Genomic DNA, 16288 nt, shown 5'->3' on the forward strand with positions numbered 1-16288 from the left:
GGGAACGCCACAGGAGACTGTGTGTGGCTTTGAGGTGGAGTCACCCATAGCAAGGTACTCTATCCGGTTTGCGAGGTATGATTGAATCCAGCTGAGGGCAATGTCAGTGAGTCCAAAGGTGGAATGGAGTCGATTTAATAAGATGTCATGGTCAACTGTATCAAATGCAGCAGATATGTCCAGGAGAATAAGCAAGGAGGAAGAGCCAGCATCGGATGACATCAGGAGATCATTTGTGACTCTTACGAGTGCAGTTTCTGTACTGTGGTTTGACCGGAAACCAGATTGGAATTTTTCATAGAGGTTGTTGAGTTTCAGGTGGTTATGCAGCTGGATGGCAACTACTTTCTCAATCACTTTGGATATGAATGGGAGATTGGAGATGGGCCTATAATTGGAAAGGACTTCTGGGTCCAGGTTGTGTTTTTTGAGAAGTGGTCTTATAATGGCTTTTTTTAAGACAGAGGGGATATGACCAGTTTGAAGAGAGTTATTTATAACAGAGGTGATAAGGGGACTTAAGATAGTGATATGGGTCTGCACCAGGGAAGTTGGGAAAGGGTCTAAGGCACAGGTGGAGGGTTTCATCTTCCTGATGATGTTTTGCACCTCTTCTGATGAAGCCAGAGAGAAGCAGTTTAGGCGCTGAGAAATAGCACATGTTGAGGAAATGGTTTGGATCTGAGGACCGGAAAGGGCAGAGCGAATATGTGCAATTTTGGATGTGAAATAATCCATGAAATGGTTGCACTGCTCTGCTGTGGTGCCAGTAAGTGGGAGGAGGGGTTGCAGTTCGAGGAGATGGTTAACAGTGGAGAAAAGCTGTTTGGAATTTCCCGCACTATTTCTGATGGCATCAGAAAAAAATTTCGACCTTGCCTCTATGAGAGATTTCGATGTGCTTGTCTTGTCTAGTTTTAAAGTTATTAATCTATTCATGTATTGTCCCGTTGCATTTATATGGATACATACGAACATTAAAAAATTAATTACAATTCGTACATAAAGCAATCTGGGAAACAAAGGGGTGTGCAACAGTCGCCATGAGGCCAAAATGCTAAACCACCATGTCATTACAGCATTATTAGCTATTAACACGATTTGGCACAAATCACGAAATGGTTTGAAGCGCAAAAATAATCGATGTGCATCGTTGTCTGTGTACTGGACACAATTCTCTCATTAAAAACGCCCCACCCTACTTCCGTTAAACGTTATTAAAGCCAGAAAACTGAATATCGAATATGAGGCTAACTTAACCGCGGTAACAGGTTCATAATCGTTTTCCCACTGCACATATGCTTCTGTTTTGTCCTGTTGCAAATCATTTGTTTGTTAAACAATGGCTCACCTTCTATAAGTGTAATATTAACAGACACATTTTCGTATTAGCTGTAAAACAAAGAAACACTGACACTGAACACAGACACAATAAATCTTTCATAATGAGTAGAAATATAAATACATATAAATATAAATAGCCCTGCCACTTGACATGATGTTTTTATATCTCATCTTAACTTGCTGCCACGTATGCTTTCCACTACTATTGTATTTGAAACCGGATCAGTTAAGTTATTGTTAACATTAGGTTTACATTATGACCAACATCACAGTAATGGAAGTTTAGGGAGCATCACATTACTTAACAGCAAATAATAGCTGGGTGACTTCTGAACTGTGCCGCTTCTGTGAGCCTTTGTAGTTATTATCAGTATTTACATTTTTTTCACACAACACTTCATAGTCTAATACTTGGTCGTGAGATATTTTAGACCACGTTTTATGAGCATGAAAACGTACTTATGCATTTACTCGGTCGGCAATACCTTGCCAACAAGCCTGCCTGCTTTTCTTGGCTGCAGTGGTATTGGACTTTCTTTGCAGCGTTGATTTAAACTCCTTATATCCCTGTATAATTATCATGCAGTCTTCCTCTGTGAAATATAGAGATCGCGCCATGAGTCAAACGGCGACTTACGCTGCCGAACGTGCTCCATTTATGTGAACACGCACAAACTCCAGTTCAGTTAACGCCGATGGAACAAATCAACTTCTTAACTGGCGTCGTAGTACTGATTAGCACCGATTCAGACATCCCGATGAACAAATATGAAGTTCATTTAAACTGTGGTACCTTAAATCCGTCAAGTTACCCCGATAAGCCAGTAACCCTGATTCGTAGTACAGGCCACTGATCACAAGCACTCGGTGTAAACGTATTGTTTAACCGGCGCTGTTGCATTACCAGGGGGAGACGTTGACTTGCTGGTTAGCTATAAAAACAGACGTTAGTGCAGCTCCACGTTAATGGTGCGGTCATCATGGCTTATAAATGCTTATTATCGTTCATCATTGTTTGTGTCAGTAACGATAACATAGACAGGGGTAGGCACCAGGAGAACATCATTGGCTCTTGCATCGATTACTTTTCCCGTAACACCCTTTAGATTGTTTCCCTGAAGGGCAGCAAACCGACAATTTCGGTGTGATTGAGCTGATCACATGTGCATGGGGAGGGAATGCGGACCACATGACCTTCCCGGCGAGCTCAGCACATCCAGCATCGCTTCACAAATACAATCAAAATGTTTTATCTTTATTCACACTTTCTATCTTTATTCATTATCTCTACGATCTCACTGCTGGACGAATGCCTGGCATTCAGAGCATTCTTTATTAGCCATTTGCCTTTGGATGCAGTTTATTTGCATGCCCCAAAGCTTCCAGGCATCAGTAATTGCTTCCCACGTTACTCCGGTCCTGGGGTCTTCTGTAACTGCCCTTTGGGATTACATATATTCAGCATATGCTTTTGTCTGAAGTGAGGAGAGTTTGGGGTCAGAGCACTTGGGTCTAAGGGACTTGCTCAAGGGCTTAACAATGTTATGATTACTCTGCCATGGGAGTTGAACCAACAACCAAACTGGCAGAGATTGCCAACCTGCTGAGCTCCACACCCGCTGACGATCTCCTTTTCCTGTCTGCTGCAGTCTCCATGGACCTGAGTCCAGAGAAGCACTCTGAACTTGAGGACATCCGGCTGAGGAAAGGAGCCCTTCTGCTGGAGATCCAGAGGCTGCGGGAGACGCTGAGAGAGGCCCTCATGGAAGTGGAGGGCCTTGAATCCAGCACCAAACGCAGCCAAATCTTAGAAAAGAATAGGCATGTCGCCATGGGAAGAAAGAAATTCAACATGGACCCTAAGAAGGGTATCCTGTTCATGGTACAAAACAATCTTCTCCGGCACACGTCTGAGGACATCGCCCAGCTCCTATACAAGGGAGAGGGGCTGAACAAAACAGCCATTGGGGATTACCTGGGTGAGAGAGACGACTTCAATATCCAAGTCCTCCAAACATTTCTTGGGCTTCATGAATTCGCAGGGTTCAACCTGGTACAGGCTCTCAGGCAGTTCCTCTGGAGTTTCCGTCTGCCAGGAGAAGCACAAAAGATTGACAGGATGATGGAGGCCTTTGCGCAGAGGTACTGTCAATGTAATCCTGGAGTCTTCCAGAACATTGACACCTGCTATGTACTTTCATTTTCCATCATCATGCTAAACACTAGCCTTCATAATCCAAATGTGAGAGACAAGCCCAGTGTGGACAGGTTCATCTCCATGAATCGAGGAATCAATGATGGAGGCAACCTGCCAGATGATCTCCTCCGAAATCTTTATAAGAGCATAAAGAATGAGCCATTCAAGATTCCTGAAGACAATGGGAACAATGCCTTCTTCAACCCTGACAGAGAGGGTTGGCTCTTCAAACTGGGAGGAGGACGGGTGAAAACATGGAAAAGGCGGTGGTTCATCCTGATGGACAACTGCCTTTACTACTTTAAACATACTACGGATAAGAAACCCAGGGTGATCATTCCGCTGGAGAATCTGAGCATCCGTGAGGTGAATGATCTCAGGAAGCCTAACTGCTTTTAACTGTACATCCCTAACAACAGCAGACAGCTGATGAAAGCCTGCAAAACGGAGGCAGACGGCCGCCTGGGAGAGGGAAATCATGTGGTGTACCGCATCTCGGCGCCAACCCCTGAGGAGAAGGACAAGTGGATACAGAGCATCACTGCTGCTGTGAGCGCTGACCCTTTTTATGAGATGCTGGCAGCAAGAAAAACACGGATCACTTAAAACAGGGGTGTCAGACTCATTTTCACCCCGGGCCACATCAGCATCATAGTTGTCACCTTATTCGGCCCTCAGGAAACCACCATGTCCCCCACAGACGTCCCGATGTCATGTATTTGGTGCCAGAATTATAGAACACACAGGACTATTTGTGCCAGATTCCAGAGGAAGAAGTCAACCACTGTGAAAATGACTGCATTCACCGACGTGACATTGCTTGTGATGATGATGTCTTCACGTTGTGCACCTCTGTCATGGCAGAGAATGGTCTTGATGTTCCTCTGGATGCTTATAAGGCAATTGACCTCTACCTGCGCCTACGAGAAGAATGATCAGTTCTTCTAGACATTGAACGATAAAGACTGTGTGAATATGCTTGGATGTGCTATTGCAGAAAGTATTTATTTCAGAACAAGGAACTTTGCACAAAACAACTGACTATTTGACTATGATCGCCCACTCAAACATTTGGGCCCAGAATTGTTGTTGCAGACATTCTTTGCCTTTATAATGTGGTCTCACAAAGTAATGTTTACCTTAAGGTAGCATGACCGAATACCAGGTTTTGTTTTGAGGCGACTTATTGTTCACTACAGATTTTATCATCGAAATGCCCTCTCCTTTTTTTGTATAAATGTGAAATTAAATGTTATTCGCAGTGTATTGCTGATCTTTATGTCAGAGTACCTTTTTTTCTGAGAATCCACACTGCTGTAAATTTGCATCAACATGATTGGGATTGGGATGGAAAAAATATTTTCTGAACTGTTACTGTTACTGTTCTGAACTTCCGACTGTTATTTTACTGATTAGGATATATCACCCATGATTGGGGTATACTATATATCAAGGGTCAGCAACCTTTTTGAAACTGAGAGCTACTTCACGGGTACTGAGCCATACAAAGGCTACCAGAACAGACTTTACCTAAACTTATCTAAACTTCATGTAGAATAAACACGTTTTAAATGCTTTTTTGGATATTGTCATTTTCAAATCTATATAAATACAAATGTGATTAAAGAAGAATAGCAACAAGATAAAATTTAATTTTAGTCGCTGCCCACTGGTGAGTTGTGGTATTTTTAGAACAGGTCCGTGGGTGACTCATGTGGTCCTTGGGGGCATCCTGGTGCCAGTGGGCACCATGTTGGTGACCCCTATTCTAAATGGTATGTAGGGTTTGCAAACTACACCAACGCTTCTGATGTAGCTACATTTAGGCTTATAGTGGAATAATATAGTGGAAGATTCCTTGCGTGAGTGTCTGAGAGCGTGAAAGTCATGCCAGATGCATGGTAGTCGGCAGCCCTGCTTTCCGTGTGCATCTGTCTCTTACTTTAGGTGGCTAGAGATCCAGCATTACTCAGGATTAGGAGCCACTTGCACTGATAATAATTAGTTTCTTTTTCCCCTTGCAGTCTGCTGCTGTATAACATTATGAAATCAGCCCAAAAATCCGCAACCCATGACGTCCTAATATTTACCCGAAACTATGTTTTAAAAATAGCACAATTGGGCAAGAACACCGCGGACCTGGAAACTCTGCTGAGCATTGAGAATCAGCGTGCAAAGGCTCTTAATTTGGATATGTTTGTGAAACATTCTGCTGCACAGCACAACAAAGAAAAACAACTGGTCAGTGATAATGAAAAGTACAATCAGCATTGTTTTAATCATGAGAGTCCAAATGCTTAGACAAATCATCAGTTGTTCAGTGTAAGTATGCTCCTGAGCGCCACGATTCTGAATGATAGTCGGTTTCTCATTGAACCTCCATGCCACTGTTAAAGACTTAAGGATCTTGAGTATTATTTTAACATAAACTTTGCTTGGGTGCTTCATATTTTAAATTAAATATAAATTATGGCAACGTGCAAAACTATTAAGTAAAATGCAACGTATTTGTTTTTCATTTACGTAATTATATATGTTGATTATGATTCTTTTTAGTTCCACAGTACATGCAGATACTACAATCCAAGCATGCACTCTTAAGTTAATTGCTATCAGTTTATATAAAGATTTCCCATTCGGTGCCTGTTGTAGAAATTTCAGTCAGAGACTAGCTTCTGATATAGAAAGAATGATTAAATTTTTTAGCCGTGGAATAGTTTTTCAGTGCTGCATGTAGTTTCTCTTTATTGTTTGATTAGGACACACTTACACATCAACAAGTGCAGTGGCAGTTGTGATGTTCTCGCATATGAGAAAATACACGGACAACTTTTATTAAACAAAACGAAAGGCTTTACTCTCCATACTCCAGTCAATTGCATGCATAGGCCTACTGCCACATCTCACTTTGCCAACTTCCGCTTCCGTGCGGCTCAGGAGGATCTGGCTGCAGAACACTGGAAAGGGGTCCACAGCTCAAGGGGACCACCAGAGGACAGATGGAGTGGAACCGGGAACCAAGGGATTTGCCAGTGACTGGCACTCACTGTTGTTTTCGACTACAATAAAAACAGCTGTACTGGCTAAATAATGAGCATACAAAAGGAAAAAAAGACATGGATAGGAATAAAAAAGTAATTAAAAATAGAAAAACAACCGAAGAGTCATTAACACTGAACACGCGTCTCTGCTCTCAGAACGATGATCCTGCCAACTGCGCCAGACTGTGACAGACCGAACTACAAAACTGTAGACTCAGTGGACAGCTGACTACGCCACCGTAGGAATTTCATCCAGCTTTCCATTGAGACTACAGTTTTCCAGTCTGTTCTGCCAAACAATGTATTAAAAAGTGCAGTGTTATACATGACACTGTAATTAATTCAATTCAAGAGATGTACTATAGAGTTCTTTAACGTGCTGGAAAGTCTCCATTCCTTCTTTAGTGTGTCTCTTGTAAACCATCATAAGTTCATGGACACTCAGAAGAAATTAGGATTGGAGCAAAGTGAACTTGTGCAACTGTCAAACACACGCTGGGCATGCCAGGTTCGTTCAGTAACGGCTGTGCTTAACAACTTCCATGCCATAATTGAGTGCCTCTCCACTATCAACACACCTATTGCAGTGGGATTAAAGGCAAAACTCAGTAAATTCTCCTCAGTGTATTTGCTGATTGTTTTCAAGGATCTACTGTCTGTAACTGCATGTTTACACAGATACCTACAAAAGGAGACCATAGATATTGCCCAGGCACAGACATACAAAGATGCGGTGGTTGAGACTCTGAAGCAGAAGCGCAGTGATGCCACTGCTACTGATATTCATGCAAGGACAAAGGCTTTGTGTGAGGCAAACCAGGTACCTGTTTTGGAGCAGTCTTCTGGACAGAGGCAGAAACGAAAGAAAATCGATGGATTTGTTTTTGAGTCAACCTGTGGGGCAGGCAGTGAAGTCTGTGGCTCTTCTGTGTCAGAAGAGCTTAAAAGGAAATTGTTGTTTCCTTGTCTGGACAGAATGATCTCTGAACTTGAGAAGCGTTTTTCTGGTGTTAGTCAGGAATTGCTTAATGGGATTCAGGCGTGTAGTCCAACCTCAAACCAATTCTGGTCTGAGCCTCATTTGTCAGCCCTGGCACTGCATTACCATATTGAACTTCAGTTAGAGGAAGTTGTAGTTGCCAAAACCTTTTTGAAGCTCAAGAGTGAGGCTGGTGCCATTCCAGATATGTTAACATTATACAAACTTCTGGATAAGATCTTCCCCACACTGAAAACTGTTATTCAGGTTGCCCTAACAATCCCAGTTAGCAGCTGTAGCTGTGAGAGATCTTTCAGTGTCTTGCGTCGGCTCCATACCTGGCTGAGAAGGACCATGGGTCAAAGCAGACTCCAGCACCTGGCTGTGATGTCAGTTGAGAAGGAGATGCTTGAGAGAGTTGACCACCAAAAAGTGACAGACAGATTTGCCAGCCACAAGGTGAGGCGACATAGGTTAAAATAAAAAAACAAATCTGCAGTCATAGTAGTATCTGCAGTAAAGATCTTTTCATACATTGCATACATTGTACCACAGGCAAAGTTGCCTCCATCTTTATAATTTTTTTAATTAATATTTTGTACATTTGTGTATTTCACACTGTTCTGTTTTTTGAGGGTATTTTTTATGTATCTGTATTATATTATAGATACACATTAAAAGTGAATCCCTGTCCAAAAAATGCACTCCGTTTACTTTTTACTCACTGTTAGAGCCAAAGTACAGAAAAAATATCCTTTTAATGTTTTTTGTTGATATTTCAAATTGGAATGTTATATTTGGGCTTACATACCAATAGCCATTGTTATGGTTAAAAGTACGGAAATGTACATAGCGTTATTGACGCTGCGTTTCTATTGGTCAATGTGTGAATCCTGGGCTGTGCATGTGACAACGGTAAAAAAAGGAAAAGGAGGAAAAGTGGACATATGCGCAGCTTGGCAGTATATAGTTTTTGGACCGTGAATCCTAATCCATTATTATTTCGTTCATTGTTGATTATTAATTAGAAAACCTGAAGCTTATTCACAACTGGATGTGATCCCGTTGATGACAACCTTTTTGAAAATAAAAGAGTTCGACGGTTACAAGGATTTCGAGTAAGTAAGTTCGGTTGTTAACGAATAGACGTGGATACGAGTCAAAAAGTTGTCTGGTCTGCTCATATGAGGAAGTGGTTGAATTTATTTGATTAAAACCCTGAAAATTTGCCACTACACTCACTATTAGCATCATTCATTACTCTCCTCCAGTAATTAAGGTTAGGATATGTATTTTTTTTATTCCAATCCATTCTTCTTTTGCAGTTGTGGGCTTTTGCAGCATTTAAAAAAAACCTTTATCAAATTTGATGGTCTTGTTAAAGACTTTTCCAAAAAGTGTTTTGCTTTTCTTACACAAATGTTGGAATTAAATTGTTAAAATGTACAAAACAGTCATGTCATGTTTTTTGACAAGGACCCAGGCACAGAGAAACTCTTAGGATTTAATAAAGAAATTTGCAGACTTGCACAGAGATGGTAAAATGATGACTGATGACGGAGACGAAGACAACAGACGAAAAGAACAGGGAGGAACAGGGGTTTAAATGCACAAAGGAGACAGTCAGATAGAACTCGGGACAACTGGAGACATTTAAGGATGCGGGGACTGAAAGAGGCAGGGAAAAAGTCTCATTGTGACGAGTAAAGTGTATCTTGCCTTGCTGGGCAGCTCTCTGGGTGCTCAGCACCCCCAAAACTCTGAACCTAGAATCGCCCCTGCACTACAGTTTTGCAGTCTGTTCTGCCAAACAATGTATTAAAAAGTGCAGTGTTATACATGACACTGTAATTAATTCAAGAGATGTACAATCAAGTTATAATAGTGTGATTATCATAATCACACAAATATATGAATTCCTCCGATGCTGAATTAAACAACCCTTTATGCTGTCCCTTATGTGAATTAGTAAAAAGTTCCACACCTTTTTCACTATAGCCAACCATTCTCTCCATAGTCATATGCAATTCCAATTCCCCCTTTTATTTATTTTATGGCAGACAGACAGCAGTGTTTCCCCTATCATTATATTAGGGTGCCCCCCCCGCAGAAGGTCAAGTTCATCTTATTTAATTACATTTTCTATATAGCGTCAGATCACAGCAGAAGTCATTTACTGTAAGGTTACCTTTACTATAGAAGAGCTCTATACATTGTCCTTTTAATAAACAGATTAAATAGCCTTTTGTTATTTATCTTCTTTGCACAACAGCTTGTCATTTTTCTCTCTATACCAGAGGTGCCCAATACATCGATAGCGATCTACTGGTCGATCGCAAAGAGTGAGTAGATCGCATGACATAAAAAATAGAGGAAGGATGACGCGATCAACCTCGCCAGCTGCTGCAAAACTCCAGTAAGCAACCGAGTCGCCTCCAATTTATTTCTACTAAACTTAAGAGAGGGTATAAAACTGAATGGGGGAGCAGGACCAAGTACGAAGCCAATAACCTACCACTTCCATACGGAATGAAAGGAGTATTTTTTCCCCACAAGGTCATATTCGAAGTGCGTTTGTTTCATCTGTCAGTCTACCACTGCTATTCCGAAGAAGGGAAATGTGGAGCGGCATTTTCGGACTGCTCATAAAAACTACGGCATTAACTTCCCTCCGAAAAGCGAGCTAGAAAGAGAAAGGTGAAGGAACTAAAATCCCAGTTCAATTAAAAAATGCTTCATTTATGCCAAAGGGAAATTAATAATAATGATAAACAATATTAAATAATAACAATAATAATAACAACAATAAATAATAACGAATATCTATAAATATATAAATAACAATATGTTTTGCATTTTTATAGTAGATCATTTTGACTTGGTCATTCATAAGTAGCTCGCAAGCTGAAAAAGTGTGGACACCCCTGCTCTACACTTTCGCGCATGGCGGAGTTCCGTCCCGATGCGCGCTCACAGACACATGCGCGCACACACAGGTGAGCACACTCCCACCAGCGGACAGAGAGCGCGCGTCAGAAAATATGTAGCGTCAGCCACCTGAAAAGCAGAGAAAAATATCTGCGTTTTTTAAACGCTCCCAGGGTGATAAAGGCGTTTCACAATGGAATTTTCTGCTTTAAACTATCACCATTTTATACTATCAACTATCGTTTTTAAAGCCTAACAGTTAATATATTTTCAGCTCGAGCCAAACATCCGCAATAGGCTGCCAGGAGACCATCTTGTAGCTTGCATGCGGATCTCAATAAATGGGTCTGATGTTTCTGACTTCCCATGTCAAGAGGCTCTAGAAATGTTATATTTTCCCCCTTGTCCTGTCTGGCAGCTTTGGCAGAATCATGGTCTAAATGCACTGCTGTGCCAAACATGTTTGCTTTACCATGAGGGGCTCTATAAACTCTGTATAGGCCCCTCATGTTGATCTATTTCTTTTTATTTTAATTTTATTTATTTATTTCAGTTTCATCATGTAAAAACATTGCAGTGGGTGAGCTGGCCGTAGAGGAGGGACATATTAGGAGGGGAAAAAAGAAGGAAAAGGAGAAAAAAAAGACAGGAAAAAGAAAAAAAAGGAGTGATAGATTCAGAAAGGAATAAACAAAATTATAGCGTGCAGAAAGTAACACAACTATACAAGCATATAAAATCTTAGTGTGTGCTTGGATGGGTGTGTGCAAGTATATGTACATGTGTGCTCAATTGTGTAGGCGAGATGCAGGCTAGTGTGCGTGACCACTCTCAGAGATAGAGTGTTGGATGCGTGTGGAGATGTATGAGACTGTATGTAGTGTAGGGGTGAGTATGACTGTTGAGAAACTAAGATGAATTTAAAATTGACGGGCGCTGCTTGTGAACAGCTCTCCTCCACATCACTCCCCCATCAAGACCCTGAATGTATATGGTGTGAGTAAAATTGGGGGGCGGCAGCAGCACAGAGGCGAGTGATACCACCAGCCTCTGAGTAGTGCCCCCGGCCCCCAAGGCCCTGTGTGTATACTGGCATGTGATGACTAAAGTGCAATTAAAACAGGGGGAGGCAGAAGGCCGCACAGCACAGTGAGTCAGGCCACGTAAACAGCCCTCCCCACCGTAGAATGCACGGTATACCCCCCCCCCCCAAGGCCCTACATGTGTGCGTCGCATATTGTGAATGAGGGGGGAGAGGGGCTGGGATTCATAAGGCCAGGGGGCAGATTGCTCACCCCCTGGCAAAAGAGAGCCAGCTAGCTGGCTCAGTAGGCACCCCAGCCCCCACCGCCGAGCAGGAAGGAGCGGACCCGGGGCCCCCGGCGACCACACCCCAGGGCACCGCCAGCACCAAAAGCCACCCCGCCCCCCCCACCCTGAAGGGCAGTCACTCACTCTACAACAAAAAATGTGGCAGCCTTGCCCAGGCCCGAGGTACGCCACCCCCAACACAGTGCAGGCTGGACACCCCGACATGGACCGACCCCTCCCCCCCAGCGGCACCCCCGGGGGAGCACAGGCCACCCCGGTGCAGGGGGGTACCCACCGAGGAGACGGCCAGGCCCCGGGCGCCAGAGCCCCGGACCATGTACCCAGGCCCGCACCGAAGAGGTCAACCGCCCCTCCCAGGGCCAGCCCCTGCCACCACCAGCACTCCAGACCCCACACCCCATGACCACCAGGCAGCACCCGCCCAAGCTCCCCCCCACCACCCCCAGCCAGGACAAACACCCAGACATCACAAGACGGCAGCCACAGCCCCCCAGCCCCAAGAAGCCACTAGACGCCCAAAGCTCGAGGGCCCAACCCCACCACCCGCCAGGATCCCGAGGAGATGAGACCACAGCCGACCACCCCCCCTATACAATGGAATTGGTCAGAGTGGACCAGAGAGAATCCAATTCACATAATTGTTTATTTCGGATGGGAGCAGATATTCTCTCCATACTTACAGTAAGTGGTCTAACAGTAAATTTCTATACTGAGTAATACATAAATTATTTTTTGATTTCCAGTTCATGAAGATAGTTTTCTTTGCAATGCCTAAGGCAGTAAGGATTATGTGTGCCTTATTTTCTTCCATATCTAATTCACTTGCATTTCCTAAAATGCACAGTGTAGGTGAGGTTGGGATATGACAATTAAACCATACTGATAGATCTTCACATATCATCTGCCAGAACTTCTGCACCGGTGTGCAGGACCATATTGCATGCATGTAGTTCTCCACAAAGTTACCTGAGCAGTGGGTACATAAGTTTGAGTGTATAAGGCCCATTTGGAACATCCTGTGTAGTGTATTCTATGGAGAGTCTTGTATTGTACAAGTTGCAAGTTGGGACGTTTAGTCATTTTGAAAGGGTTTAAACATATTTGATTCCAAAAGTTTTGCTCTGGATAAATGGATAGATCTTGCTCCCATTTTAAGGTTGGGAGGGAAATTGAGTCATCTATTTTTGACAATAACTTATACAATTTTGATAATAATTTGGGGCAAGAGAGATTTAAAAATTCAAGTACCCATGGAGGTATTTCTAAATTAAGCTGATTAGGGTTGAACCTCGCCTGAATAATGGACTTCACTTGCTGATACTCAAGAAATTTATTGTTGCTAATTCCATATTTTGAGACAAGTTCCTTGAATGTGACAATTTTCCTGTTTTGAATAGCATGTTATAGATTTATAATCCCTTTATCACGCCATACAGGAAAGTTCAATGCTTTCTTTTTCTGGCAAATATCTGGATTGTTCCAAATGGGTGTTAGATTACAGGGGTAAGTGTAGACTTGGTTATTTTAAAAAATTCCCACCAGGCTGTCAATGAGGTGTTAATACTAAGGCTTTTAAAACAGTTATAATGCTAGTTAATGCTAGGACTTATAAAGGGTAGTTCAGAGATTTTTACTTCTCCACAGATTGCTTGTTCTAAGTTCAGCCATGGACTGTCTACTGGGCTTGATTTAATCCAATTTGATACATACTGCAATCTGTTGGCTAAGAAGTAGTGATAGACATTTGGTAGTTCTACACAGGGACGGATTACGGACCGGGCCAGCGGGGCCGCTGCACAGGGGCCCTTGGGGTGCAGGGGGCCCATGGGGCCCCTAGCCCAAAACAATTTGCAACGCCCTGACTGGTGCCCCTCTGCAAGCAGAAGCTTCAAGAAATAAGTTCATTTGTCCTAACACATGCATTTGGAGAGCTGTATAGTGTTTTAATCCAGTTTATGAAGGATGAACCAAATCCAAATTTATGTAGAACTGCAAATAGAAATTTCCAAATTACTTTGTCAAATGCTTTCTCTGCATCTAGAGATATAACCGTGGTTTCTAATTTTTTAATGGAGCAGTAGTCTATAACATTCAGTAGTCTATGTGTATTATTGGCTGAATGTCTACCCCTGATAAAACCTGTTTGGTCAGGATGTATAAGAAATGGACTAACTTTCTCTAATCTTTTGGCAAGGACTTTGCAAATTATTTTAAGATCTACGTCTATGAGTGAGATTGGGCGGTAGCTGGATGTCAGCGTTGGGTCTTTACCAGGTTTCAGAAGCAGGCTAATATTGGCACAGTTCATGTTTGGAGATAGCGAGTGATCATTCTGAATTTGAGTAACCATTCTGATAAAAATGGGTGCTAGCTTTGGCCAAAATACTTTGTAGAATTCTGCTGGGAAACCATCGGGACCTGGGACTTTATTATTTGGAAGATGCTGTATGCCTTCATTGAATTCAGATACTGATAGAGGAGAGTCTAAAACAGTAATCTGCTTTGGCAGATTTATATTGTTAAGAAATTTGTTGATGTCAGCATCAGATATATTATTCTGTGATGAGTATGAAGCTTCATAAAATTCTGTAAAAGATTTATTAATTTGTTGGTGATCATGAGTTATATTCATCCTCGAGTCTTTAATAGAACAAATTGTTGATTTTTATTTATTTAGTTTTAACTGGTTAGCCAGGAATCTTCCAGATTTATTACCTTGTTCAAAGTTCTCCAATCGCAATATTTCTACCAAAAATTCTGTCTTCCTATAATTTAGTTCATTAAATTCCAATTTGAGTTTCCTCAAGTTGCTAATTATCTGCTCTTGCGGTGAGGAAGCATAAGCTGTTTCTAATGATTTAATTTTCTGTTCTAATTCTGCAACATGTGATTTTTCTTTATTTTTTTATGTGAGCAATAAGATATTATTTTTCCTCTCATTACTGCCTTTCCCGCTTCCCAGATAACACATGGTGAGATTTCTGGTAGATCATTGTTATCCAGATACATTGCCCATTCATTTTTGAAATAATTAATAAAATCTTGATCTTTAAGTAAAGATGTATTGAGTCTCCAGTTCCTGCTCGTTGGTGTGACTCTGTCCTTAACCAAAGACACCAGTGAGTGATCACTGATAAGGATAGAGTGTATCTGAGTTTCTCTGATGTGTCTCATCATGGAGCTGCTAATTAAAAAATAATCTAAGCGAGAATGTGAGTGGTGTACTGCTGAAAAGAAGGTGTCATCCCTGGACGTGGGATGATGTGAACGCCAGGCATCATAAAGACCAAAATCATTCATGTATTGTTTAAGAATATCTACAGATAGCCAGTTCCTTTGGTTCACTGCCGTGCTGAGCCTGTCCATTTCTCGGTTCAACACCAAGTTAAAGTCTCCTCCTGTAATGAGAGTGGTGTCCGAGTGGTCAGAAAGTGAAGTGAAGAGAGCATGAAAAAGGAGGGGTCGTCAACGTTCCGTCCATATGCACTAGCAATGCAGAAATACATATTTTGAATAGATAAGTTTAGTATTACAAATCTACCTTCTGCATCTATTATAGTGTTGCTAATGGTGAAATGAATCCTTTTGTTAATCAATATGGTTACTCCTCTTTGTTTTGAGTTGTAGCAGGCTGAGTACGTGTGAGGGAACTGTGGGAAGGTCATATGAGTCTCTTGTAAAAAGACAATGTCTGCCTTCAAGTCATTTAACCGATTAGCAATTTTTAGCCTCTTTTTCCTGGAACCAATTCCACGTACATTCCATGTGACAAATCTCAGTGTGGACATATTTATATTACCTGTTAAGATGTTTGATGTTTGCCAAATGTTTGTGTCATTATTTATGCTGTGCATTGAGCATATGGCAACATGGAGAAAATGGGAATGTAACAGAAATGTGATGCAGAGAAAAAGTAGTGAGAAAACGTAGGAGGAGCCTCAAGTGAACTAAAACAGTGCAGGAGCCAAAGCAACATCGCAAAGTGACAACAGCAATCATCAGGGGAAAAACAAGGGACAAAAAGAAAGAGAGAAGAAAAAACAGATAAAATAATAATAATAATAATCATAATAATAAAAGAAGAGAGATGATGACAATCCCTTAAGCTCATTAGACCGGCAATTATTATTATATCTAGATCTATCTGCAAAGCGTCGAGATTGTTGGTGTGGATACAGATCACCTGATGCAGATTCAGAACAGCCAGGGGATGGAATTCTGGTGGCAACAGAGCCATCCGTTGACGTACAGTTTGTCGACCGCAATGACAGTAAGGGAGCCTCCGTCGATGAATGTTTTCCGTATAGGGAACAGGATCTTCCTTCTTTCCAGGATATCCTTGGGAAACTGGTCGTTGATACTAAAGTTCGTTCCTTTTCAGTCTCAAAGTGGGCAGGTGATGGCAGGCAGGTGCTGGTGCTGCTTCCGATGACAGGAGGAACTGTGGTACAGCAACAGGGCATACAG

The 16288-nt window shown here is 42.0% G+C and overlaps 1 protein-coding gene across 1 annotated transcript in view; it reads left to right on the plus strand.

Annotated features, from left to right (window-relative positions):
• Window positions 1–8614: 8614 nt before the first annotated feature.
• Window positions 8615–16288, plus strand: part of LOC125722469 (NACHT, LRR and PYD domains-containing protein 12-like) — a 250587-nt gene continuing 242913 nt past the window's right edge. Inside the window, exon 1 of the mRNA XM_048998632.1 lies at window positions 8615–8679. Coding sequence (XP_048854589.1) covers window positions 8630–8679 — 50 coding nt within the window. The 5' untranslated portion in view covers window positions 8615–8629. The remainder of the gene's footprint in view (window positions 8680–16288) is intronic.

This window comes from Brienomyrus brachyistius, unplaced genomic scaffold (assembly GCF_023856365.1).
Source record: "Brienomyrus brachyistius isolate T26 unplaced genomic scaffold, BBRACH_0.4 scaffold39, whole genome shotgun sequence".
NCBI lineage: Eukaryota > Metazoa > Chordata > Actinopteri > Osteoglossiformes > Mormyridae > Brienomyrus > Brienomyrus brachyistius.